This window comes from Chaetodon trifascialis, chromosome 22, assembly GCF_039877785.1.
Source record: "Chaetodon trifascialis isolate fChaTrf1 chromosome 22, fChaTrf1.hap1, whole genome shotgun sequence".
NCBI classification, from domain to species: domain Eukaryota; kingdom Metazoa; phylum Chordata; class Actinopteri; order Chaetodontiformes; family Chaetodontidae; genus Chaetodon; species Chaetodon trifascialis.
In genome coordinates, this window is record NC_092077.1 from 9143745 (window position 1) to 9171194 (window position 27450).

Consider the following 27450-nt stretch of genomic DNA (forward strand, 5'->3'; position numbering starts at 1 on the left):
GAAGAACGTGTTCAGCTTTAGCCAAATAACTTGACTTTGCAGTCCAATTTAGATAAATATCAGGTTGTTCCTAACAAAATAATAACCAATATTAGTACTTATAATGTTTCGAGACCAGTTTACAGTCATGGAATACGGCACCCATCCGCCACTTCCGTCTCAGACGAACAGCTTGTTGTGAAGAAGGAGGCTGAGAACAGTGTTTTCCAACGGTCTTTAAATCAGTCACAAAGGCAAAAACATTGATACACAATTGAAATAATCAGATTTCCTGCTCACCTCAGTTAAGTAATCATTTATAAAAAGTACATGTCTGACATATTTCATGAAACCTACAATAAAAGGGCTATCAAAATAATTTTCAACTCAAGGCACAGTACATAAGAGCAAAGCAAACAAGCCAACTTATTTGAAATTCAGATTTAAGTCTTGGCGTCTAGTAGTCATCGTGGAATGGATACTCGGGATGATCAGACCACCTGTTGAGCCAGTAAGGAGAAATAATGTTAACTAGTTTATTACAGGATCGCAGCATCATTCACACATTGTGCACTAGACTCACATGAGAAGCTCCACAAAGCGAATGTTCTTGTTCAGGCCCTCAATTGCCTTCATCTCAGCCTCAGAAAGAGAGAAGTCGAATATCTGCAGATCAATCACAATGCATTTACTATTTTTTCTTTTTTCACAAGCTGTAACCCACATGCCGAATTGCTGCCTGAACAGATGCTATGCAAACAAACCTGAAAGTTCTCCTTTATGCGAACTGGGTTGAAGCTCTTTGGGATGACCACCACTCCTCTCTGCACGTTGAACCTCAAAGCCACCTGGGCTGAGGTCTTGTTATATTTTTTAGCCACTGATACCAGCAGCTCATCTTCCAACAATGGGGGGCATTTCAGGTTTACCCTGTGGAAATGGTCGGTACTTTAGGTCTCATGAAAACATCTGAATTGGTTTAGCTGAGAGCACTGCATCTTTCAGTGACTGCGATAATGATGCGTTCCTCTTGCATACAGTACCAGGATGCATCTCTAGATGTCCCCAGCGGGCTGTACCCCACAATGACAATATCCTTCTGCTTGCAGTACTCAAGCAGCTTTGGCTGAGTGAAATAGGGATGGCATTCAACCTGTGTTAAAAAAAATAGTGCTTGTTAGATGGTGAAGACAGACTAAATTCCTTGTGATTCTTGTGTGCTGCATTAGTCAATATTTAAGTACCAAACCTGTTTTCTTAAGGGACACTTTTGTGATGTAATTTCTATTCAGTGCTTGTTGAGCAGAGTAAGTCATTGACTTGGCACATTTTCTTGCATTGGTCAGCCATTGCTTTCCTTTCTATGATCTGGAGCTCAGTGTTTTCTTAGAATTTGCATTAATTACTGTTAACCTGTGTGTACCTGGTTTGACACAGGTTTGTGTTTCAGCCCAGGTTTGCTGAGGATCAACTCAAGTTGCCGCTTGTTGAAGTTGGATACGCCAAGTGATTTTACCAGTCCAGCATCTTTGCAAGCCTCCAAAGCCTGTCCAAGGTGGGGGGGAAAAACACGTTAGAAAGGCGAGAAGCAGCAAATTAGACTTTGAACTTTGAACAAAATGTCAGTTTTCTAAGTGTTCAACAAAGCGTACTTCCAAGGATTCCCCTCCTTACCTTCAGCATATCTATTATCTATCTCTTTCTACATGTAACATTGACAGTTAAGTCTGAGACAAATGCAGGTGTGAATGATAAAAGGGTTTTTGGGTAAAAGCCAAGTGACAAATTGTAATTGTAATGAAAGGCTTTGTGAACTTCAGTAGAGAGAGGAGGGGAAAGCTGATTGTCATCATTAATTATTTAGACAGTGTAGCCCAAAAATGAGATAAAAGATTAAACGTTCTGTTCTTGAATGGACAGCAGGTCAACAAGGCTCACCTCCCATGTAGCACAGAGATCTGTGTCATGATAAATGTGCTTCCCATTCTCATCTTTGGGGTAAAATGTGTCTCCTGGCTTCAGAAAATAATAATATTCAGTGAGTTGAAATGATTTTGGCAATAGCTGACATCTATTAGCATGTTAAATAAAGAAAAAAGAAAAACAATGCACAACCCCAGATTCCAAAAAACTGGGATGCTGTGTAAACAGTACAAGCAAAAAACAATAATTTGCAGATTTACAAAGTGTTCATCCTTTATACAATCATGTGTTTCCAAAGTGGTGAACCTCACTCCATCCTTGCTCAGTCAAAGATGCCCCTTTCATACCCAGTCATGATACTATCATCTGTTTCCAATGAACCTGTTTACCTGTGAAATGTTCCAAACAGCTGTTTTTGGACCATTCCACAACTTTCTCTGCTTGACACATGTTGCTGCATTAAATTCAGAATAAGCATATATTTACAAAAATTAGTGAAGTTGAATTAAATTAAATATATTGTCTTTGTAGTGTTTTCAATTGAGCATGTGTCAGAAAGGATTAGCAAGTGATCTCTGCCTGTTTTATTTATGTGTTACACAGTGTCCCAACTTTTTGGGAATCAGGGTTGTAAAGCTGTTTTGGCATATTCAACACATATTTTTTTCAATGTGACATTCAATGATGTATACCTTGAAGGCTGTAGGCATTTCGACAATGTAGAGGTCAACATAATCCAGCTGTAATGTCTTCAAGGTTTTCTCCAAAGCAGGCCGTACCAGTTCTGGAGGGTGAAAAGTGTTCCACAGCTGCATGACCAATGCACAAGAAAAAGGGATTGGTTTTTGCAAAAGTCCAGAAGTCACTTAGTAACTATAAAGTTCACTGAACTCTGCAGGACGGCAAAAGCAAACATTGCCAACCTTTCCGCAGTAAAAGATGTCCTCCCTCTTCACAGTTCCATCTGCAATTTTCTCCCTTATGGCTTGTCCCACCTCATGTTCGTTGAAATAGACCAAGGCCCCATCGATGTGTCTGTACCCTGTTTCGATGGCCACTTTGACTGATTCATATGCAGTTCCTTTAGGAGTCTGTCAAAAGGAAACATACCCTATGAGTGAATAATATCTCTTAAAGAAACAGACTAAACTCACAGCCTGAGCAGTGTAACTATTGCAACTGTTTCTATGACATTCAGATCAAGTATTACTTTATGTCCTACATGTAATCTGGCTCAGTAATGGGTTTTACCGTGCGGGGATCCCCATAAGTTCCCAGTCCCATTAACGGTATGCTGTTTCCATCATTGAGAGGAATGGAATGACTCCCAGCTGTCAAGTTCATGCTCTTCAAACTTCGTGTTGTCAGTCAACTTTGGCTGTGCTGCTCCTTGCGCCTTTATTCAATCCCCAGGCTAAATATACTATTCAACATGAGATATTTTTTTAATGGGGTCTGTCTGGTTGTACTTTAACCATAACCGAGACTCCTCCCATGAAGAAAGCGCAGCCTCCCACATTGCCAAATCAGTGAGGGAATGCTAGAACAGCGATATTTGACGCACTCACGCCCAGTTTGATAGTTAGCATTTTCACAGTGTTAGCATTTCACTATTTTTAATCTGGTGCTCCATGTTCCCCAAAGGCCACTGACCATTGGTGGAAAAATGTAACCTATAAGTTGCCTTTCCCAATGTACTTTGGCCTCAACCGGGCGCTGTAGCTTTAAAATACCGCAGTGCCTTATGGGTAATATATGGTCTGTGTTTTGAGCGAAGAATTCACAGATGGTCGCATTTCCCATGGACATATGAGCTTCAAAAGATTATGTATGTTGCGAAATGTTAATTTACGAGCGACTTTGCGCTGTTATCTGTGGCCTGTTTAGATAAGAACTGCCACAGACTGGGCAATATATTATGTATTGTCTCGAGCGTACGTGCAATTAAAATAGGCTACGTTGCTAATTTAGCTCCTCGGACTACTCTTAAGCTAAAGCGGTTATTGCACAGTTTAATAAGCCATCTTGAATAATTAAAGGACTGTGTATTTAATGTCGTAAGGCACAATGCTAGTAACGCTAGTTATAGTCCCTGTCCGCCTTGTTAAGTGAGGATAGTCTTAAGGCTATCCTTTGTTTCCCACCGCAACGCTATATTGACTGGCTGCCTGGAAAGATCAGGAAGTAGCAAACAAAAAAAATGGATGAAAGTGCCGAAAACGTTGATAACGACGACATTGTCATTATCGTGGAAAACGAGGCGGAGAGTTTGCCGGCCGAGGAAGAGAGGCTGAAGCAGCAAGGCGCCTTCGGGCTCATGGACACTTGCCCGATCTGCAAGTTGAGCTTTCACAACAGAGAGCCCAAACTCCTGCCGTGTCTTCACTCCTTCTGTAAGAGGTGTCTCCCCGCTCCCTTCAGGAGTGCTGACCCGAGGCGTGAGTCGCAAGGTCAGGGCGACAACAACAAACCACGTAAGAGAAGTGTCTCTTATTCATTAGCGTGCGATGAAAAGGTGATGAGACATCTTATACCAAGCTGTGAATGTTGCAACTGTGGCAGCTGTTGCCATAACAAAGATCGTTATGTCAAGCTGGGGCAGAAGCAGGCTGGGCTAGCAGTGATCTAAGTTACTACATTTTTAACGTGAAGGGTAGTGTCACGTAACTTTTTGGACCATGCAGCCTGTTTGTATGTGTTGCTGAATGATGAGGACAATACAATGCAATTACTGGATGTTTTTGATTAAATATAATGTTGATACAAGCTGGGATAGGCTCCAGCCCCCCTGCAACCCTGAAAGGGATGGTCGGGCATAGACGATGGATGGATGGATGGATGGATGGATGGATGGATGGATGGATGGATGGATAATGTTGATGCAATAGGATAATAGTTTTGCAGTGACTACTTTTCCTCTACTGAAATGTCACCTTTAAGAGCAGTTAAACAAATTTTAATAATGATGTGTAACTAATCTCAAACCAAGTCAGTACTATGGCTGCCACCTCTGTGTATATACCATTTTAAAATAATAGATGATTTCTTGTAGTATCACTCAGCTTTGTGTTTGTTTGAAACAAAAAAGTCATGTTGGTTGTGAGCTGACACCTTCAATATTGGATCTGGTCTCTCGCCACAGTGGGTGCCATCCGATGTCCAGTATGCCGACAGGAATGCTGGGAGATGGACGTGTTGGATAATTTCTTTGTCAAGGACTCAGCCGAGGTGCCAAGCAGCACCGTGGAGAAGACCAGCCAGGTAGGTCTTTCCCTTCCCTATACCGACCCGTTCGCAGGGCAACAGGTTGTTTCTGTCGACACCACCCTGCCAAGTGGCGAGCTCTCCCACTGATTTGTTCCTTTACCTTTCGTCTTTGGCAGGTGTGTATGAGCTGCGACGACAACACAGAGGCCACAGGCTACTGCGTGGAGTGTGTGGAGTTTCTGTGTGTGACGTGCATCGAGGCGCACCAGAGGGTCAAGTTCACCAGGGATCACACCATACGCCAGAAGGAGGAGATGTCTCCAGGTAGTGTGCGTTAAACATGGTGGGAAAATAACAAAGTACAATGTTGAGTGTTGTATGCTGCACTGTAGTGATTATGCATGCTACAGACTTTACTCAGGATAGTTTAAACACTGTTAAATACTGAAGTCTGACAGTTCTGCAAACAACCTAAAGCGATGTAGACTGCAGACTGTACAGTGTATTGTCTTTGCACTTTTTACCCAGTTACAGAGAACAGGGATGAATCACCTTGTTAAGAATTGTAGTGAGGGATAGGACTACTGTTGGCAGCGGTGCCAGGAAGACACAAACCCTTGTCCTGTCTAACAGGTTGTTTTCTGCCTGCCAGTGTCGTGAAGTATTGTAGACAAACTGCACTGGCAGGATGTGAGTTATGATAATGACGGTATACCTATTTTTAAAAGCTCAGCCTACATTAAGTTGACGTAAGCTGACTCTACATCTCTTTATGTCCTTCATTTTCCCCGTTGTCTGTATCTCAGAAGCAGTAGGTATTTCCACACAGAAGCCTGTGTTTTGTGACATCCACAAGCAGGAGCCACTGAAGCTGTTCTGTGAGACTTGCGACCGACTCACCTGTCGAGACTGTCAGCTGCTGAAGCACAAAGATCACAAGTAGGCTGACTTTTTGTTTTATTTCCCTGCAATAGAAGGATGTGTTGTTATACTTTCCTTCTTTAATTATTGGCAGTAGGTGTATGGTGTGAGACTAACTTGATTTGGATCAAAAACACGTTGCCGTTAATGCAGTAACACAGTTATTAATGCGCATGTGCTTTGTGTGCAGCTACCAGTTTCTGGAGGATGCATACAGGAACCACAGGCAGTATCTGGAGAACATGACTCAGCAGTTGCAAGAGAAAAGAAAAGCCATCGAGGACATGTCCAGCTGCATCAGCACTGGGTACATTCATCCTCTACAGTTATTTTTTTTTCCTGTTTTTTTTTTCAGATATACTCAGTTTTCTGTGCAATGTAAATTTGACAAATTGCTTCATTTGAAGCACAAAGAGCTATTTTTCCAGACTTGGGTTTTAGCTAATGTAATTACTTTGAAAATTGTTTGCATGTTGTCGCTGATGCTGCATTCATTTTCTGCCATCTATTCTCTCAGGCTCCAGCAAGTTGATGAAAACCGGAAATCTGTAACTAATGAAATAAAGAAATCCATCTGTAACTTGATTATGGAGATCAACAGGAAGGGAAAAATTCTGGTGAACCAGCTTGAGGTAAGATTAATCTGCCAAGTTAAATGACTTTCAAAAGGCAGTTGTCACATTTAGAATGGTTGGCAATTCATGGACATGTTTACTCCTAGGCTCTGACGAAGGACCATGAGATGGGTTTGAAAAAGCAGCAAGAGGACGTCAACTCTCTGAGAAGGCACCTCGACCACGTCATCAGCTTTACCAAATGGGCCACAGCCAGCCATAGTGGAACAGCACTCCTATACTGCAAGAGGCTGGTGAGTGACTTTGTAACAGGGTAGGGCACAGAATAGGAAGTGACATCACACACAAATCAGAGACACCTGAGAGCTGAGAGGGACGTTCGAACAATGGAGAACAAAGGAGGCTGAAGCAGAATCAGTGTGAGAAGTGGGATAAGGAAAGGAAGGAAAAGAAACTGGAACTGGGATCCAAAACTAAACAATCTGAGTGATCTGGAGGTGGCACATTAAAGGATCGGTTAAAGGAGAGGAGGATTGAGCTCCCGGGAACAGGCCGACAGCTTTCGGCCAGTTTGGAATCAGTAAAACCACACTCCAGCCGGGTCAAACACCACACTCCCTCAGATAGGTCCCGTCCTCTCCCTCATTCTCCAGGCTTCTCCACCTGGCTGCCGATTCACCTGCTCTCTCTTCATACCACACACTCCCAAACAACCTCACACACACCTCCATCAGGAATGAAGGAACTGAACTGAACGGCAAACTGAACACACACACTCACCCACCCACACACACTGATCACTATAGGGCTTATTGACTTGTTTATGATTTTTTTTCTTGAAATCAACCTTTGTTTCATAATATCTGAACTTTAGGTGACTCGATTGTTGATATATTTGTTTGGAATTCGTCTGAGAATATGAGAACCGACAATGATTTGAATTTTGGTTTAACTTCAAGAAGTGTAAATCTAATCCCTCAATTGATATTGGTTTCCTTGTGTTGTTTATTTTTTAGGGGAGACAATAGCTGGGTCGTTATTTTTTTTGAGTAACCTCCTGTCTGGTGCCCAACATTCATATTTTGTGTGTTTGGAGAGGTGTCTCCGCTACAACTTTAACATCAAGCAGCAAACTATATTACTTATCACTATTTTTTACATTAATAATTAGAACAAATTCCACAATACTTTCATAACCTCAATGATTCTTTTTTTTTTTCACTGTCCTTTCGTCTCATAGATCCTTTATCAGATCCATTACCTGATGAGAGCAAGCTGTAATCCGTCCATCGTCCCTCAGAGTTCTGTTCGCTTTCAGTGTCGCTCCGGTTTCTGGGCCACCAACGTAGACCTTGGTAAGACTGGCATCACCTAAAAATTGCAGTATGAGTCAAGCGATTGCTGACCGATGGTGCAGTAACAAATGTTTCATACAGATTTGGATTGCCAAAGATTTTTAAATGATTAAATGACAACACCAACGGCTGACATTTAAGAAAAGAAGAGTCAGGGCAAAGTAGTCCTTAATAACGTCATTCACAGTAATAAGACTTTTTTTCTGACGTTATCCTATGCTTTTGTTTTAGCGTTATTTCCCTGTGTGCTCTTGAATCTAGAAAACGAGATTGTTGTTGCTTCTCTGTCTTCCAGGATGTGAATCTCGTCTGGCCTAAATAACTTTTAATTAATCTCATGTTTCCAGTTTACACGTTCATCTCATCTCTACTATCTTCATTTTTTGTTGAGTACATGTATGTGCTTTCTTTTCATAAACAGGCTAAAAACACCTGCATGTTTTTACTTTGTGCTTGTTTTATTTTTTTATAAAGCTTCTCCGAATGATGGATAACAGATGTGTGCATGTACTTGTTTTTGCTGCTTTTTGTGGGAGACGGTTTAAGAGCAATAATGTAACAGTCATGAAATCTCTTAAGCCTTAACCACTTAGATAAATTTTACTATGAGACATGACTGCGGTCAATATTTTGAATTGTCCTGGGACTCGAGCTTTGACTCATCCTTGCATGGAGCTGGATCCACCCCTCCCTCCCTCTGTCTTTCTCTGGAAGTACATTTTTACAGCCATTCCTCCACTGAGGTTAACCACCACTCATGTGTTTTCTAGCCACCTAATGATGAAACAGCAGCTGGTGTAACTTTAGCTGAGCTTTTCCAGAAAACCTGTGACTCAGATAAACTGTCTGAACGTCCCTTTGTATCTTCTCAAACTTGCGCTCGGCCAGCAACAAATGCTTACAAAGCTCTTATTATTAACATATATTAACTATAGTCTATTAACCCTACAGAGAATATCTTCCTTTGGATTGATTTCTTTCTTGTTGATTTTTGAAACACTCACCTGAGTAAAAAGGTGTCTTTGTAGGTCACCTGACTTTCTCGTTCAGCCTTTAGTCACCAACTAGAGCCAACAGGTGCAGGTCCATGATTAATGTAGAAGTAGGCAGCGTACATGTTTGTCATTCCTGCATGTAATGGAGCAGAAAATGTTCAGTGCAGCTGGATTTAATATGATTGTTGTGAGGCAGGCACTAAGCGGTCTGTACATGGTGAAACAGGGCTATGAAAGTACGTTCAACTTTCTGTCTCCAAGTGAAAAGCAGAAGAGGTTTGGTCGTTGAAGGGGAACCACAAATTTTACTGCACAATTTTACCTTTTTTTTTTAATTGTCCATCGTGAGTCAGTGTCATAGGAGTGCAGTGCTTAATCAGTGGAATATTCTGCTGAAGTGGCACAGTAATGTAATGTCAGTCACAGTGTCCTCTGGGCCACAATTCACTCTCTATTTCTTAATTGTTCGCTCATTTTTTTTCCAGGTTCTCTGGTCGTAGAAAGGGGCCCGGGCCGGCCGCCCATCACCAACCACCACCCTGGTCCCAGAGTAGAGGCGCCCACTGGAGGACTGTCAGCAGCTCAGCAGCGACAGAGCACCCTGGCACAGCTCCAGATGCAGGTAGGGTTTCATCACAGTCAGTAGATTTGGTAATTAGAAGCATGAAAAAGCTCTTGTTCAGACAAACTTTATACTTTTTGCTGACTGTACCAGACTACCTTACTAAAATCTGTGCATTTTACTATGCATTTATTCCTCTGGCCAAGGTGGACAAGCTGTCTCAGCAGCCCCACAGGCAGCCCCCTCCTAACCACTGGTCCTGGTACCAAAATGTCAGGCTCCCAGGACCCCCAGGCCCTCCACCCCCAACCAGACCCATCCACGGTGGGTCCTCCCCCTCACAAGGCCCCCCCAGTTTGGCCCAGCCAGGACGCAGATACGGAAACACCCACCCGAACCCTAGAAGCCCCACATCGTCCATGCTTCACAACACAGGATTCCCCCCTGCACAGGTAAGCTTTCTGTACCGTTTCTGGCTTCAGTCGGACAAAGTGACTTACAGTTGATGCTGAACTGGCTTTTCTATTCTCTCAACTTTATTTTTCTATGTCTAGTCTCTGAGAGATCTGATCCATAGCTCCAGCTTTCCTCCTAAAGCCATCGATGCATCGCAGGGTACATCCCGCTACCCGCAGCCTCTGTCCACCGGAGCGGCTACACAGACGACACTACATCAGGTTGGTAGGAGGTTTTCAGTCTCTCACCAGCATAGTTTCAGAGAGACAAAGTGCTCGATTTGTGGAACTTTTCTGAAGCTTTAATTGTTTTTTTGTTTCCTGAAGCGGGGCTTCACGGAGTCCTCCTTCCTGAAGAGAAGTGAGGCTGCTGGATCAGTCCCCTCCATCACCATCTCCATCCCCAAACCCAGCTTCGCCCCAAGTGTGGCTTCAGCAACTGCGGACAAAACAAGTGCGCTCAATCACATAACAGTTCATTATCACTCCTCTCGTGTTGCAATAGGCCTAAAGATCTGATCCTATGTGAACATTCATGTTAAATAAAGCTTTTCACCCTCTTCTTCTCCTCTGAAGTCCAAGCAAGGCAGAACTCTCCCATGGCCAAGCCGTCTTCCTCAGACAGAAGCACAGGGTAAGAAACGATCCTGAAATCTGTCCTCAGCACAGTTCCTCCTCTCTGCAGCTCTTTTGTGTGGTTCAGTGTTGAGTGTTGGAGTGTTTTGCCTTCATTGGTGCTGCTGTTTATTACCGGCGTCAGTGAACTGAGCTGTTAAACTTTTTTGGGTCACTGTGTTAAACTAACTCTGACCCTTTGACGCTTTTTTCACTAAACTACGTAGCGTGACAGTCATGTGATTCAGAGGACAAACTTTCATAAAAAAACACTCTTCCCCTCTCCTCTCTCTGGCAAACTCCTCGCTAAAGGACGACAACCTGGAAGCCGTCTTTTGAGGCTCCGTCTGCCCCCTCAGCCAAGCGACGAAGAAGGTCGTCCCCTGGACCTGTTATCGTCATCAAGGATGAGCCGGAGGATGAGGATGAAGTTCGCTTTGTGAGAGAATTACTTGAGTTGCACAGATCCTGAATGTAGCGCGTACAGTGGGTGATAAGGTGTCAGTCACAATATATTGCTGCATGCAAAAGGTTGCATGCATGTTTTTAAAGGAGTCTTTTATCCTGCGTCCTCTCTGCCTGCAGGTGCAGTCCAGCGGAGGCTCCAGCCTGCCTGACAGCAGCACCGGAGCTCAGTCAAAGCCTCGGCAGCAGCTCAAGGCGCCCGTCCCAGCACCGGTCCCTGGATCAGAGTCCAAAGCTGGGAAGGAGCAGCAGCCTCAGTCCGCCAGGCAGCCGGAGTCTGAAAAGAGAGCGGAGCCGGAGGAAGATCCCAACGAGGACTGGTGCGCCGTCTGCCAGAACGGAGGGGAGCTGCTCTGTTGCGACAAGTGTCCCAAAGTTTTTCACCTGTCCTGTCACATTCCCACTCTGAACGAGTCCCCCAGGTGAGAGACACATTGTCTCTCAATGCAATGGCTGCACAATTAAATGATGATGGATGCATTAAGTATGTGTAATAATTATTTATAGGATGACATTTGCTGCTATGAAGACATGTCTACAGTTTATTTTTGAAAATGATTATTTTATTCTAGTTGTCACTCACCAACCTCACCAAGTATATCATCTTAACGACTTTAATAATGAGTGCATTAACATTTTCTGTAATTTAAAGCATGTTCCATTGTTATTAATGTGCCTAATCTGAGAAGTGTGCTTGAAAATCTTATCGTATAATCGTATACAGAGTAGTCTTCTTATTAGATTTCACTGCAGCTAGCAAGCAGTACTACACCAGGTTATAAAACATGTTGTATATCATGCAGTGATAATGCATGCTATACAGTTTGGACTCATTTAACACAGATCTGGAGTTTTCTTTTGGTTGCCCAACAGTTTAAGTAACCCTAACCCAACACTGAGGAAGTCCGTCATGGTTCATTTAGTCTGTTTACTGTCCAAGAGTTGGTCAGAGGAGTAGTTTGCAAAAATGTATACTGATGATGGGGATTCTGATGGCCTAACAGCCTTTCCTGTCCTGACGCGTCTCCACAGCGGCGAGTGGTTCTGTTCGTTCTGCCGAGACCTCGTCTCTCCTGAGATGGAGTATGACTGCAACAGCAAGGATGACCCCGCCCCCGGATTCCCACCGGTCGACAGAAGGGTACGTTCACTCATCGAAGACGGTTTCTTCGACATGACGTGATCAGTTAAATGTGTGATCTGATGTTTCCTGTTTTTTGGTTGTTTGTGTTTATATGCAGAGGTGTGAGAGGCTGCTGCTGCGTATGTTCTGCAACGACTTCAGCACTGACTTCCAGCAGCCAGCTTCCCCATCAGTAAGTTATTGTCGTTAGCGTTTGAAACGTACCTCAGTAAAGGTAAAAATGACTGTTTTTCAAACCGTCGCTCAGTTACAACAACAAATGTACCAATCAAAGTGTATGGTTTTGTTTTTATCATTGTAGTTTTTATGTTTTTTTAAATAATAGAAACCTGATTCCAAGTTGGGAAGCTATGCAAAACATGAATAGAACAGAATGTGATAACTTACTTTTTTGACTTATAGACAAGAGACACGAATACATGTATAAAATCTCTCACCGACTTTGAAAAGACATAGAAAATAATATTTTGTAAGATGTCACTGAGCTGTAGTTGTGTTTTAGCATAAATATTTTGTTTGAAGGTGGCTTCTAAAAGATGTGTTGGATGCTTTACTGTCTTTTCTAATGTAGGAGACGAGAAAGTACAAAGAGCTGATCAAGACCCCGATGGACCTGTCAATAGTGAAGAGGAAACTGGAGTCGAAGTCAAGGGAAAGCGAATGCTACAATAGTCCGGAGGAGTTCGTTGCAGACGTCAGGCTCATATTTTTCAACTGTGCAAAGTACTATAAGGTAAATATCAGTTTCTAGAAATGATCCCTTTGGGAAGTTATCCACAGAAACAGAATGATGATGAATGAGATAACACATTTTCTGCTTATTGACAAATACCACTTAGTCATTTTGAGTTCTACCAAACCACATGCTCTTTAATTTTCCCTGATATTTCTGTTCACAGTCAACCTCAGAAGTGGGTAGTGCAGGCTTGTATTTGGAGGACTACTTTGAGGAACAGTTGAAGCAAGTCTATCCTGATAGGGTCTTCCCTGGAGGGAGGGAAGAACAGATGATTCCTCCTTTGGAGGACGAGATAGATGAAGAAGAGGAAGAGATGATGGAGGAAGGCATGGCTCCCATTGAAGATAATAAACAGCAAAGTCCTGCAGGACAAGGAATCCCCCCTGTAGAAGAGGACCTGCCACCTCTGGAAGAAGCGTCAGCCCCGGCAAAGAAAGGCAAGCCAGAAACAGAGGTGATCAATGCGGGAGATCAGGGGACGGACAAAAAGGTGGCAGCTGCAGAGGGAGATGCGCCTCCTGCAGAGGAGGTGGAGCAGCACGAGAAAACTCCTGCGCGGGAGGTGAAGATCTCCGCAGCTGCCGATAGCGAAACAAAAGATGGGGAAGCTTCCAGCTCCGACAAAAAAGAGAAGCCTCAGCTCGCGACAGATAAGACTGCAAATCCACCTGAAACCCAGGAGAAGGAGTCAAAACCTGCCGACACAGCAACAGAGGAGAAGGGATAGATGGATGACATCAGAGAGAAACTAGAAAACATGGATGTTTTCAGTCTTCCACAGAAGCGGCCCCAGTGGGGACCTACATTTGCTGCAATCAGACTTTTTTTTGTGATATATTTGCAATAGGAAGAAAAGGGTACTGCGATACTAAATAGACGTACTTAGTAGCAGTCGTGCATAGACGCACAATGAAGGACGCAAATAAAGCTCCTTTTGTGTTTTTGCTGGACAGCGGTTACAATTTTACTGTAACGTAGAAGGTTATTTTCTGTAACAACTCTGAAAAGCACACAAAAGATATTCTTTGTCGATAGGATCGCGTGTAAGTTATCGTTTACCTTACTTATCACCTGTACATAATGATGCCATGAACCGAAGGCACAAATGCTGCAATCGAAGTAAGAAAAAAGCAAGATTTTGGAGTAGCATTGCATGTCTTAACATAGTTAACAAGGCCTCCATTTTTGTTTTTATAGACTTGAGCTCACTTTTACTGGCCATTTGGCTCATACACAAATGGTTTTATTGCAATAGTATTGTTATTTTTTTTTTATTATTAGTATGCTATGTGTGTAAGAAATAGGGCCGCTGTGTGTGCTGTAGTTTTTGTGCAGAAGGAAGTGCAACGTCTGACAGCCACTTGACAAAGCTGGCATTTTAAAGATTGCGCTGCTGGGTTGTTTAAAAACAGAAATGAATCACCACTGTCATGTTTTCATCTGTGCATTGCCAGTTTGAGGCCTCTTATTCCCCAAATCGCAGCAGTGTTTTTATCACACAGCAGCCTTGTTGGGTTTTATCAGGAGGACAGTTCTTTGCTGCTATCAGTCCAAGATAATTCAGAGACACGATGATCACTTTCTCATCATCAGCCTCTGACAGCAGTGTGTTTTCCAGATTGTGTCCTTGCCCTCCTGCCGCATGATTGCTTTTGCATAAGATTAGGCCTGAGTCTTACTGTTTTAATCACTTTAAGTCATGTAAAAACCAGTTGGACAATTCAAGGAAAAACGCATTTCTTTGACTAAAAACTCTCCTGTATGGACATCAACTCGCTTGAGGTTAAAAGCTACGGTATGTATTACGTTGTCCAACATCATTATTTGTATTATTTATTGAGGGAAGACGGGACCTGTAAATGAACTCTACAAACAATGTTCTGCATAGAAACCCCTGCATTTACAATATTTGTAATAAACAGGGTTACATGTAGATCTGACCTCCACCACTGTCATCTTTCTTCTGCGTCCTTTTAGGCAATGCTACATGCTGCACCATGTAAAGATTCATAGTGTAGGAGTGGCTCCCAAGCTGTGGTCTCAACCCCTACAAGGGGACACAAGATTCATTTGATGGGTCATGACGTGATCAACAGAGAAAACAGAAAAGCATTAAAGCTGCACAATTTTATGCTCACTTTTCATACTTTTTTCTAACTTTTGCTTTTCTTAATTTATAAAAAAAAAAAAAATTAACCTAAATTAGCCTATTTGCACTCTGTGCTCTTTAAAGGCTGCTGGTACTTATTTTAACATGTTCTGGCAGCCTCTGATCTGTCCAAAATGGATCAAAAAGCAGCCTTACAGCAGAGGAACCCCCCCGTCTTATTTGTCTTCCACCCAGACAGCAACTGCTTTGGACTCCCCTCAGTAAAAGCAGTTATCGGCCGTGTGTTTATTATTCAGCAGCCCAGACGGAGAAACGCGGCTGCCTCCACCCCTCCCTCGCCGCCCCCTGAGCTCGCCATGCGAGATCCGTGTCACTTTGAGATGTTCTCCGTCTCTTCAGAGGAGACGCACACCGTCCACCGCTGCTCTCCAGCCGCTGATCGTCCAAGAGATTAACGTCATCGTCTAATTTAGGCGATCGGAGCGCGACAACACTTCAGACAGAGTCCGATGGCGCAGTGGACGCTACTTTTGTTTTTTTTGTACGGAGTTCTGCACGGACAAGGTGAGAATACACTTTGGCGTTGAGGTGTAGTGTTTGAATACACTTTGAAACTGTGAGTGGTTTGAATAACTTTTCATTACCTTGTTTGCTTTGAGGAATATTGTAACGTAGACGTACGTGTCTGAGAGCTCGAGCCCGCTTTGATTCAATCTGAGTCAGCCACTGGCGCTCAGGGAGCCTTGCTATTTTTTCCAGCTCCTGTGCTGCATGCCTCTTCTGTCTATTTCTAATCATGCCATCATCCCAACACTGCAGAGATTCAGCCTCCCACTGTACAAGAGTGCTGTCAGGATGGGAGGGATCGGGCCCTGGGGGGACAAGACTGCGCAATCCTCCCCCTCATCTCCTCTTCCCACATCTGCAGGTAAGCAACACCTGGTTTCTCAAATGAGCTCGGCCCTCTGGAGGGTCACGGAATGGGGCCCAGGGACCAAGGGAGGGTTCAGAGAGGGAATGCATGAAGTCTGTTGTATTTATATACAGTGTATTCTCTCCACAGTGTCACTTCCGAATGTCTAAGTTTAACTCTTTCAGATGAAAGTGAGGCATTTTGCATGGGGACGTGTGTGTATCCTGTCGGCCAGCGTTTGCAATGGTATTTTTAAAAGCAGGAAATACCCTCGGGGTTGCAGGCCCCAAATCATCTCCACGGCCCTCAACCATCCATCCCACTACAGGGGAGGATTGCCACATAGTAACTACACCGTAAGTGCAGGCGCTAAGTGGCCCCCTGGAGCATTTTTAACACTCAGGGTCCCTGTTTGACTGTTAGAACACGGAGGTGGTGATTGATGAAACAGAGGAACACCTGGTCAACACATGGAGGTCAGTGGAGGGAACAGTGGCAAAGGAAAGGAAGGGAGTGAAAGGTTTTTGTCCAGAGCAGTGTTATGTTATGTCTTTGGTGGTTACTAAGGTAGGTTACTTATGGTTGAGACTAAATATGCAATGTATTACAACACAGACTTGCAGTCAGCTGATTGACTGTATCTAATGTAAATAGGAAGTATTTCTTCACATGCTTCTTACGCAACTCTTCCCTCAAAGAGCAAAGAGTGCAGTTTCTCTTCCGGTTGATACAGTTTCTGACCCTGACCTCCAGGATTGCCCAGGAGCAGTGCTGTGCAGCAGTAATAGGAGACCAACTTTGTGACAATGGCATCAGGATGGCCCACGAACAAGGGGCCTGCGAGAGGCCCTTCTTCCAAGGAGACCCCTGGGAAACCAGAATCTCTAAGGTTGTCCTCCTAATGTCAATATCTCCAACCTTTACACAACTCCTTATTCTTACGCACACAGACAATACACTTCGCCCTTTAGAAATCAATATGTGGTGGGATTTTTCTTCTGAGAACACTTCAGATAAGACTTCTTTCTATTTCACCCTCTCTGCCTTCTGTTCAGATGTGTTGTGACTGCTGTGTGTTCGGGCTGATGACAGCGAGCCGTGGGTCGAGCTGCGAGCTGCAGGGCTTGTTGCTGGGGAGACAGTGCACGCACACAGCCAAAGCCTGCTGTGGCGAAAACACAACAGAAGAAATGAAACCAAATGATAAAGGTAAAAAGGTCGTCTGTGTCTTGATGAGCTCCACTCTGTCTTATCATGAAAGAATGGCTACTGGCTGTCTGTGGCGCTCAAGACAATCAACATGCTTGACCAGCTTCAACTGCTGGCTTGTTGGCTTTTTAGGAGCTGGGGAGTCCATGACCATTTCTTTACACCCATTGCCATCATCGTGACTGTAGAATTAACAAATAGAAGAGATAGGAGTTTTTCACAACCTGGCAAACCAAATTTTGTTCTTATTAAAAGAGTACTCCACCAATTTAGCATGATACTGTCAGACTCACAATTTTAAAAATCAAATCATTTTCCTTGTCAAACCCGGGTGCCTTTTTTACCCAAAATGCAATGCAAACACAGCCAGTTTGTGCCTCAAGCAGAGACGAGGAGCTGGCTTCAGGTCTGGTTTGCTTATTTCTAACTCCACACCACCAGATTTGTTTCATTTTCAAGCCCGTAGTCCTCAACTCTAACCAGTGCTGACTCATGTGATGTCACTAGAGGCAGTTTATCGGATTTTGCACTCTGCAAGACCTGAAAACATGCACTGTATAAAATTACTCTCCTTTAGTGGCCTCTAACTTATCTATAAAGAATGATTAGTAAGTGATTCTTAGAAAGTGGTACTTTCTGATTTTAATAGCAAAACCTTGATGCTCACAGAGATTTGTTTGGGCTAAAGGAGCTTTCAAAAGAAGTGAATGCCTCGCATGAAAACAGGCAGCGTGACAAGGCGCAGAGAGAGCAGCCCTGTTACCAGAGAGGACTGGATAAATGGCCTTCGTGTGGCTGCTGCAGAGTACAGACAGTCCAGGTCACGGGGGTATTCACTGCTAGACTAATCTGTAGACACCTTGCCAAATGGTAGCTCGGGGCCAACTGGTGTTGTGGCTGTAGCTTTTGTCACCAAGCTGGCTTCAGGTGAAAAACACAAACGTGTGGGAGGGTCAGAGCTGAAAAAAACAGTCGACTTGAGATATTTGTGAAGAAAGGCAAATCGGTGCTTTGCTGATGTGGAGCTGCAGAGATCTGTGGAGCCGTACTGTGTGACGAGGTACTGAATATTTGCTCGTATTTGGTTTTAATGAGGTTTTTTCTTCTGTAGAACCAGTGACAGAAAAGCCCAAGCCCAGCGTTACTGCCAAGCCTCCAGAGGGATCGGACACCTGTACAGGTCTGGCACCTTCCTTTCTTAATGTGATCTCCTTTGTTATAATAAGAGCTATAAGAGGCTTAAGTGCCAGCCTCTCGGTGGCTTTGTCTTCCATCAGCCAGTGACATGATTCCTGTGATCTAGGACACACGCTGTGATGTCTACTTCTTCATGTGTCTCTCTGCTCTTTTCAGACTCCACTTGCTCCCAGTTGTGTGTAGGTAATGGTACCTGTGCATGCCATGATGGTTATCAACTGCAAATGGATGGAGTGAACTGTGAGGGTAAGTAATGTAAATGAATGCGTGACTTCACCACAAATCATAAATGTAGTCCTTCTAAGCAGCATGGTTCTGAGAATGGCTGTGTCAGGGTGACAGTCCATTGGTGGGCCATCTCTAATGACAAAACTAATGCCAGTCACATCAGTCTCTACACTTTGTGTTAGTACTAATGTCAGCATTTTTGTGTCTTAACTGACCATCATAGGGGATGATAAGGCGAGGGGTAGTCAGTTGGTTGCAATCTGCAACTTCACCACTAGATGCCACTAAATTGCACACGCTGGTCCTTTAATATACAGATAGGCTGCTTTTCCTCATTTTGAACTCACGCCTCTCTCCTCAGATGTTAATGAGTGTCTGACTGGCAGTCACAACTGCATCATCGGCCAAGTTTGCATTAACACAGAGGGCTCTTTTCGCTGTCAGAGGGAAACCGGATGTGGCACCGGGTATGAACTCAAAGATGATAACACTTGCCAAGGTAACAAGTCAGGAGCACTGTAGAAGTTAGGCCTACAAACATAATACCAAAGATATGACCTATAATTTACATGATTTGATGTAAAATATTTGTTCAATGAGATTTATGCATAGTATGTTTATGCATTGATCATTCTTTCCTCCTTGCCTGTTCCAGACATAGATGAGTGTACTCTGGGGACCCATAACTGTGGACCGGAGTTTGTTTGCACCAACACAGTCGGCTCATTCCGCTGCCGTCCAAAGGAGAGGTGCACAGACGGTTACATTCAGGACGCCGCCGGCAGCTGTATCGGTGAGTTCAGTGTCACACTCAACTAACAACATCCCACAGGTCAAACCTGAGCCGCCTTGCTTAATGTGTTTTTTCATTAGATATAAATGAGTGTGTGGCCCAAACCAGTCCATGCCTGCCTGGCCAGACTTGTATCAACACAGTGGGCTCCTACACATGTCGCAGGAACACAGTCACCTGTGGACGAGGCTATCATCTAACTGAGGACGGCACACGATGTGAAGGTAGCTACTGTCCCAATAAACCCATTTTCTGTTCAGGAAGTCTCTAATATGTGTTTTTTTTTGCTGCAGGAACTTAATGTATTTCAACTTTTTTTTCCTTTTTCAAAGTTAAGAGGTGGAATTTCTCTTCTTCATGTTGCAGATGTAGATGAGTGTCGTGCAGGCAATGTGTGTGGCGGCCATGGTTGTATCAACCTGGTGGGCTCCTACCGCTGTGAATGCAGAATTGGCTTCATGTTCAACAGTATCACCAAACTGTGTGAAGGTACAGAAGGAATTCAGCACTGTCTTTTCCATCCGCCATGAATTGATGTGTTTTCATGATTGTCATATGAGCTCTCATGTAGTCTAGATTTGAACAGTGTTGGGATCTCTGGTTTATTTATAGTCTGCCCCCTGTGTTCTTTAGATATCAACGAGTGCAGGCATTATCCCGGACGACTCTGCGCCCACAAGTGTGACAACACAGAGGGGTCCTACCAGTGCAGCTGCACCACTGGCTTCAGACTGTCCCATGATGGCAGAAACTGTGAAGGTAAAGCTCTCTCACTACATAATGAAGATATCTCCGGATGAACGTAGACTTGTAAAGACACATGTGGTGTCTGTGCCTGTATGCTTACAGATGTCAATGAGTGCGACGCCAACCCTTGCAGCCAGGAGTGTGCAAATGTCTATGGATCCTACCAGTGCTACTGTCGCCGTGGATACCAGCTGAGCGACATTGATGGGATAACATGTGAAGGTACTGTTGGGCTTCACGGTCTATCGTCATCACTCAGCATAGACTGTGACAGATAGCGCTCATTTTTGCTTTCTGTTGTCAGATATTGATGAGTGTGCTCTGCCGACTGGAGGGCATGTTTGCTCCTACCGCTGCTCCAACGCCCCAGGGAGCTTTTACTGCACCTGCCCACCCACAGGCTACACCCTCGCCTCCAATGGACGCACATGCCAAGGTCAGTGGAAAAAAGAATCTACCCTTCCCCATACCAAGTTGTATGTTGCTATTGAATGTCTAACCTACGCCTGCCTCCTGTGTTTTCAGACATTGATGAATGTGCAGCGGGGAGCCACACCTGTTCCATGACTGAAAGCTGCTTCAACATCCAGGGAGGATTCCGCTGTCTGTCCTTCGCATGTCCTCCAAACTTCCGGCAAGCAACACAGGGGTGAGAGCTGGTTGAAACAAAAGGGTTGATTGTCCTCAGCTGAGTTTAGTGTTAAGACTCCATGTGACCTTCTTTCTCAATCCATTCTTTTTCTTACTTGACTTGCTGTGAAGTGGATTTGTATGGTTTTCGCCTGCAGTTGCCCGCAGTTTTCGGTCCTCTCTCAGTCTCCAGCATCCATCCATTACTTCCTCTCTCTGTCCTTTCCCTCTTTTTCCACCCATGTGTTCCGCCCTCCGTCCAATGAGCATTGTATTTTTCCCTTTCAGCCGTTGCGAGCGCGTAACTTGCGAGTTCACGGAGGATCCTGCGTCGTGTTTCTTGCTCCCGCTGAGAATCTCCTTCTACAATATCAGCTTCCCCACCAACACCCCCGTCCCCACTGATGTTTTCCGGATGGGACCTTCTAATTCTGTGCCAGGAGACAAAATGCTGCTCAATATAGTCTCCGGAGACGAGGAGGGATATTTCATGGTGAAGCAACAAGCTCATGGAGGAGAGATCTCACTGCGCCGTGCCTTATCCCAGCCCCGGGACTTCTTTCTGACTGTGGAGATGAGGCTGATTCGCTACGGAATGACACATCTGTACATGGCCAAGATTGCCGTGTTTGTCACAAACGAGCAGTCCATCCGGCCCTCAAGAACATTTCCGTATTAGAAGTCTATGAAATTTAAAGGAAAAGTTTGGAATGTTTGATGTCCATCCCTATTTTGGACTCACTACTGATGAATTATAATTGTGGCTTTCATTTTCATCCATCTTTTCCTTTGAATCCACTGTTCCAGCTTTCCATCTGCCCTTTAATGCAGTTAATAAGAGGCAAATCTATAATTCTTGTTGAGTGGAAAAACACTTCATAATTCACCCAAAGCTAAACTGATGCAGCAGCAGTCGATTATGGTGAATTTGAGTGGCTATTTAAAAAAAAAAAAAAAACTATTCATTTTTATAGCTAGATAATATGCCTTCTTTTCTCCAAAACATCTGAGATCTATCATTTCTTCTTTTGTATATTCCAGCTTTTGGTATGAATCCAAAAATGTGGATTTTAAGCTTGTCCCTGATTAATTGCGATTGAGTTCTAGATGGAAAGCCAGAACTGAATGGTTCACATGAGGGAAAAAGACGAATTATTGTCCAACTAAAACCTCGTCATTGTGATAAAATCCTTTGGAGGAATAATTAAACATGCCTCCTTTCTGAGAGTTGGTTGAGAAGATTGATACCATTCTCATGTCTGTATGCTAAGAACGAAGCTACAGCTAGCATTCGGTTATCTTAGCAAATTGGGAAGAACAAATAGCCTGGTTCTCTCCAGTTAATGCTTCGGGAAGTCAGTATTCCTGGCCAAAAAATTCTCCGACATGTAAGCGCTTTAAAGTAGACATCAAATTTCTGAGCTTTAGAGGCGCTGGCAGGCGGATTTCAGAACTTTTGGGCAGAGCCAAGCTAGCTGTTTCCGGTCTTTATGCTAAGCTAAGATAACTTGCTTCATACTCAACATACGTACAAACCCAAAATATTCATTTAATTCGGACTAAAATAATTCATTTTACAGTAAATAATTGGCAAAGCAACAAGCCAATGGGACTGCATTTGCATATGTAATGTGGTTTCTTTAAATAATTCCTTGTTTTTCAGTTATTTTGGAAAACACTTTTTGTTTCGTCACTCTAAGCAATGATGTAGCTATAGATATTAAGAATATAAGGGCATCATACCACTAGGTGGGGCTCATTAGTTGTTGAGGGCCCCTATAACACTGCTAGGATGTATTCATGTACATTAATCTGCATTAATGGCAGCTCGCTCTACCTCATGTCTGTGTGGCAGCTTCCCTTCGTGTGTACTTTCTTTGTGTTTTGAATTAAAAAGTGACAGATAAAAATGGCTTTTCACTCTTTAATATATAAGCAGACACACACGCGCGCGCACACCGGCAATGGTTTCTGCCACTGCTCTCGTGCTTCCTCCGCTGTGGTCATTTCTAATGCTGCAACCAATTTTTCCAATGCTCTGTTCCAAGCGGCCTCAGCTTCGGATCAAACAGGCTTCGCCTTAGCGGATAGCAAGAAAAATAAGCGTGGCACTTATTTATGGGCACCTGGGGCTCAGCCAGCATGGGGGCTCAATTAGTGGTGGAGCACCATTACAGCTCACATGATGGATGGTGCTCTTAGTGTTGGTATTGGGTGGTTATCAGTTAATTTGCTGTAAATGATACCAAGGGGCCAGTAGCTGTGTTGGTCAGCTGGATAAAGGCAGCCAGACAAATTTTCCACTGTTCCACTTTCGGCCTGGTGGTTTTGGGGGTTGAATGCATATATAGCTGATTGAAAATGCAAATATATGAAATATATGTGGTAATTATTCTCTTAAATCTTTGGATTATATAACCACTTACTTTCCGAAATGCAAAGTCAATTATTTTGAATAGTAGAAATAGTGACATGCTTTATGATGATAATAATAGTATCCATATTTTTCAGAGTCTTACTTTGGAGAGACACATTTATGGTGATTCTTTTGCTGATTCTGTCAAAACTGTGATTCTTTTTCCTTAATCTACCATGTAACTATGATGTCATTGGATCACATCAAGTGGCATTCATTCTTACATACCCACGTGTGGTTTTCTACCATCCCGTACCATCCCTACCATTCCTCGGTGGCATTTCACCACACAATCATCTCTGCGGCTTTGGCCTCATGCTTAGCGAACAACTTGGACTCACCTGCTTGCTGCTAATTACATGGCTCTCCTCCCATTGCAGCTTTTGAGGTTGTGTTTGAAAGCACTACTGTCTTCACAGTGAGGAACCCCACAAACATGATTTTAGCTTGTGGAATCAGGGTTTGGCCTCCTTATAAGGCACCCGGTCTTTGGTTAACCATGGAGGTCTATGGGGCTATTCAGGTGTTGCCAGGTTCTTCTTACCCAACTCAACTGTGGAGCTTTGGTCAAAACATTTTCTTATGAATACTGGTGTATACTGCATAGGTTATAATTGTGGGAAATTCACACTTCTTCAGACTCTGTGTATTCCTCTTCCTTTGCCATGTGTAATATGTCTCCCTTTTCTCCCCATTTCCTTTCCTATCCTTTCATCTTGCCTCCTTTCCATTGGCCTTTTCAGATCCAGAAATGATGCTTCAGTCAGTGCGCGCTGCATCAAGGCCTGCCAACCCAACGACATCAGCTGCACTCTCGACCCTGTCCATCTCATCACCCACACCGCCCTCTCTCTGCCTACCTTCAGAGACTTCAGTGAAGCAGAGGGTAAGTCAAGGTGGAGGTACAGCAAGATCCTTAATAGGAGAAGATGCTTTTTATTGGTGTCAGAAAGCTTCTTGACAGGGTTTGACTTCCTTGACCAAATGTTTGTTGTTGCACTTATTCAATGTTTGTTTTGTTCATTGGTTATGAGACTGTTGTCAGGTTATAGTTGTTTTCTAAAAACTCACAGATTCCACTGGTTCTTGCTGTTCTGTAATGAGCTACCATATTTGCCACCTTAACAAATTTATCAAAATACCTTTTGTATTAATAGTTTTGCAATAGCATGCAAAAGTTTGGGTTGAAATTTCTGTTGCTGTGAATAACTTAACCAGTAAAAGATGACCTGGTTTCCAAACAGCATAAAGTTACAGTTTTAGAAAAAACCCTGCATGGTCAGTAGTTGCTAACACCCCATTTGTCAAGTATTACAGATTGTAATAGACTTTTTGTTGCCAGTCTTTCAGTTCTTGTTTGAGAGATTTTTGCCCATTCTTCCTGGAAAAAAAGCTCCTATTTCTGTGAGATTCTTGGGCCGTCTTGCATGCACTGCTCTTTTGAGGTCTACCCACAGATTCTCTACGCTGTTTAGGTCGGGGGACTGTGAGGGCCAGTGCAAAACCTTAAGATTGGTCCTCTTGAGGCAGTCGATTGTGGATTTTGAGTTGTGTTTGGGAACATTATTCTGTTGTAGAAGCCATCCTCTTTTCACCTTTGGCTATTTTCTTTTTTACATGTATTGTGATTCTTGCTGAAAGAAATTTGCTGATATTTAAGTGAAACCATTCTTCCCTCTACCACTGGCTGCAACACAGGCCCAGAGCACGATCAATTCACCGTCATGCTTAACAGTTGGAAAGGTGTTCTTTTCATGAAACTCTGTGTCCTTTTTTCTCCAACCATGCTCACTGTGGCCAAATAGTTTTATTTAACTTCGTCAGTCCACAGGAATTTCTTTTCAGAATGCATCAGGCTTGTTTAGATGTTCCTTTGCAAGCTTCTGATGCTTAATTTTGCGGTGAGAATGCAGGAAAAGTTCTTTTGATGACTCTTCCATGAAGGTCATATTTGTGCAGGTGGGGCTGCACAGTAGAAGGTGGCATTTTTGCCAGGGGTGCCCAAAATGCATCTGTATATAGAAAATCCATCATAAATCTTGAGTGCAATTATTCATATAAAACTACTCTTCACTTGCAAATAGCCCTGGTTATTCTGAAAAGGAAAATGTGCAATATGTCTATATTTTAAGTTAATAAAAGATTTTGAGAGGCTGTTAAATACAGAGTGTTTTGCCTGGGGCTGAAAGGGTTAACACAGTAGCTTGTAATAGCAAATTCTAAAATTATTTGCAGCCTCATTGAAATAAAACTTTCCGCCCACCAACCTGCCACAGCGCATAAGATTCGATGACTTACTTCAACCCACAGACCAATTGTTTAATCGTATCATAAATATCTGAGTTGAAGACCCAAATGCATGTTGTGGTTTGTGTCTATCAGTCGAATAGAAACTTTATACCAATTCTTCCACCAGATATAGTTTTCCTGCGGACAGTTGCAGTGGCTCACCCTGCTCCTATACCCGGAGCCACTGATGTTTTCTTTGACATCGTGGCTGCAGATGACCAGCTCTCTTTTGACGTGCAGAAGCGCTCCCACCAGGGCATGATTATGGGTAAGAGGAGGAAGTATTACTCAAAACCAAGCAGTCAATTCTTTATCAGATTGCCCATAAACATATTACATCTACTTGTACTCATTCCACAGCTGAATTTCACTCAGTAATTCTGGTCTGCATCCTCCCACAGGTGTGGTTCGGCAGGTGAAACCTATCATTGGCCCCAGGGACCTTGTGTTGGAGGTGGCTATGAACTACATCAAGTCAGGGGTCGTTTCCCATCGCAACGTTGTCATCATCCACGTCTTCATCTCCGAGTTCTGGTTCTGAGCTGAGTTAAGAAGTGAATGAAAATGCTGAACTAGTAATGCAACATCCAACAAATATAATTTAAATATAGTTTGGAATATCAGGCGGTGCCACACTCATCTTGCTGAACATTTAAGAACACCTGAACTGTTAATGTCATTGCGGGCAAGATATGATAAATCATCAGGTTTGGTTCATTTGCAAAATGCACTGAAAAAAGTTACAGAAGCAGTTTGCAACCCATCCAGGGCATTCATTTACAGCAGAGTCAACAGCCACGCTAGCAGCTCTGTGAGTCTGTACAAAGGCACAGCAGTGTTTTGAGCTAATGTCAGCCTGCTAACATGCTTGCAGTGACAATACTAATGTTTGGCAGGTGTAATACCATGTTAACCATCTCAGTTTCGTCTGTTAGCATGCTAACATTTAATGCCAAATACAGAACAGCTGAGGCTTATGGGAATATTACTGTCATATTTGGTGGTAAACCAAAGTATTGGACAAATTTTGACCTCATGATGGCGCTAGATGAAAAGTGGAGTGATCATCAAAGTTGCTAAAATTCGTCCTTTGAGGCCCATGAATGTCTGTACCACGTTTCAGGAAAGGTCAGCCAATCGCTGTTGAGACATTTCACTCAAAACCACAAATAGCAACCTCATGGAGGCAGAAGAGGAGCAGTCGGGGGAGCTCCAAAATGATTAGTTATGATAAACATCATGTGTGATCCATTAATATCTGTATCAAATTTCTGCCACTCCATCTGAGATTTGTAGAGAAATTTCAGCCTGGACAGACTAACCAACCAACACTGCCGTCCATATGAGCTATGAAGTTATTTTTCACGCCACAAAATAGACTCATTCCTCACTTGATACCTCACCCACGGATATGATGAAAGTTACATATAAGAGTTGAATGAAATAATGGAATAGATTAACAGGGTGCAATCATCTTCTTAACCACTGTCCTCTTTGTTTAACTTGAATCCAAACTTTGTTGTCATGTGTGCAACAGTGATAGACTGTTGGTTGACCTGTGGAGCTATTTGATATCTACTCCATTTCGTCTGTTTGGACAGGCCAGATGCGACATGCTTCTTTTGATAATATGCTTCATCTACAGACTTGCTTTGAACATTGATTGTGTTTTGTAGCCTACCATCAGACTGTACGACCATCTGTGAATAATAAAGATTTTATGTGGTTCATTGTGTCCATGTTTTTCGCTGAAACCTTCTAGACCCTCTACCACTGCAGACTAAACTAGCCGTCTTCTAGTTAGCATAACTGAGGTTTTCAGAATAACTAACATCTGATAGGATTGCCTGTTTTCCTTGTAACTGAACTCTTCAGCTTCCCCATCGTACCATACCACTTCCAGTTTGTGAGGATATTTCCAGTTATTCCCCTCAAAGAATGAATAAAGGCACTCCTATACTGGGACTGTTTGGACCCTTGAAT

General features: G+C 43.3%; 3 protein-coding genes across 5 annotated transcripts; 2 read left to right on the top strand and 1 right to left on the bottom strand.

Moving 5' to 3' along the window:
* Positions 1–206: 206 nt before the first annotated feature.
* On the bottom strand, positions 207–3556 carry LOC139350537 (aldo-keto reductase family 1 member D1-like). Its single transcript, XM_070991996.1, has 9 exons — positions 3154–3556; positions 2826–2993; positions 2595–2711; positions 1918–1995; positions 1403–1525; positions 1023–1132; positions 744–909; positions 563–645; positions 207–479 (listed from the first exon to the last, which is right to left on the bottom strand). The coding sequence occupies exons 1-9, from the start codon at positions 3244–3246 to the stop codon at positions 437–439; spliced, it is 981 nt and encodes a 326-aa protein (XP_070848097.1). The 5' UTR covers positions 3247–3556; the 3' UTR covers positions 207–436.
* Positions 3557–3652: 96 nt separating this feature from the next.
* Positions 3653–14873, top strand: trim24 (tripartite motif containing 24). 3 transcript variants are annotated; one of them, XM_070991994.1, is made up of 19 exons: positions 3653–4376; positions 5045–5163; positions 5286–5433; positions 5916–6048; positions 6221–6337; positions 6548–6662; positions 6752–6898; positions 7846–7960; positions 9441–9577; positions 9724–9969; positions 10072–10194; positions 10300–10426; positions 10549–10606; positions 10900–11026; positions 11173–11474; positions 12085–12193; positions 12294–12368; positions 12768–12929; positions 13096–14873. In XM_070991994.1, exons 1-19 carry the CDS (start codon positions 4103–4105, stop codon positions 13660–13662), a joined length of 3201 nt encoding a protein of 1066 aa, XP_070848095.1. In that variant the 5' UTR covers positions 3653–4102; the 3' UTR covers positions 13663–14873. The 3 variants fall into 3 exon arrangements, with proteins under 3 accessions (XP_070848095.1, XP_070848093.1, XP_070848094.1); XM_070991992.1 differs by having other exon boundaries at positions 3957–4376; positions 10300–10445; positions 10547–10606; XM_070991993.1 differs by having other exon boundaries at positions 3957–4376; positions 5919–6048; positions 10300–10445; positions 10547–10606.
* Positions 14874–15382: 509 nt separating this feature from the next.
* Positions 15383–27197, top strand: LOC139350860 (fibulin-1-like). Its single transcript, XM_070992500.1, has 17 exons — positions 15383–15609; positions 15865–15973; positions 16712–16847; positions 17014–17167; positions 18279–18347; positions 18521–18610; positions 18954–19091; positions 19248–19385; positions 19466–19609; positions 19752–19874; positions 20019–20144; positions 20235–20354; positions 20437–20568; positions 20658–20781; positions 23922–24064; positions 25595–25735; positions 25869–27197. Exons 1-17 carry the CDS (start codon positions 15555–15557, stop codon positions 26006–26008), a joined length of 2082 nt encoding a protein of 693 aa, XP_070848601.1. The 5' UTR covers positions 15383–15554; the 3' UTR covers positions 26009–27197.
* The last annotated feature ends 253 nt before the right edge of the window (positions 27198–27450 follow it).

Coding starts and splice junctions, on each gene's coding strand:
- trim24 (XM_070991992.1), top strand. CDS start 4,103: ATGGATGAAAGTGCCGAAAACGTTGATAACGACGACATTGTCATTATC. Junction 4,377..5,044: donor GGGCGACAACAACAAACCAC/GTAAGAGAAGTG, acceptor CTCTCGCCACAG/TGGGTGCCATCCGATGTCCA. Junction 5,434..5,915: donor GAAGGAGGAGATGTCTCCAG/GTAGTGTGCGTT, acceptor TCTGTATCTCAG/AAGCAGTAGGTATTTCCACA.
- LOC139350860 (XM_070992500.1), top strand. CDS start 15,555: ATGGCGCAGTGGACGCTACTTTTGTTTTTTTTGTACGGAGTTCTGCAC. Junction 19,386..19,465: donor CGCCGCCGGCAGCTGTATCG/GTGAGTTCAGTG, acceptor TTTTTTCATTAG/ATATAAATGAGTGTGTGGCC. Junction 19,875..20,018: donor TATCACCAAACTGTGTGAAG/GTACAGAAGGAA, acceptor TGTGTTCTTTAG/ATATCAACGAGTGCAGGCAT.
- LOC139350537 (XM_070991996.1), bottom strand. CDS start 3,246: ATGAACTTGACAGCTGGGAGTCATTCCATTCCTCTCAATGATGGAAAC. Junction 2,994..3,153: donor CTTATGGGGATCCCCGCACG/GTAAAACCCATT, acceptor TCCTTTTGACAG/ACTCCTAAAGGAACTGCATA. Junction 480..562: donor CGCTTTGTGGAGCTTCTCAT/GTGAGTCTAGTG, acceptor CTGGCTCAACAG/GTGGTCTGATCATCCCGAGT.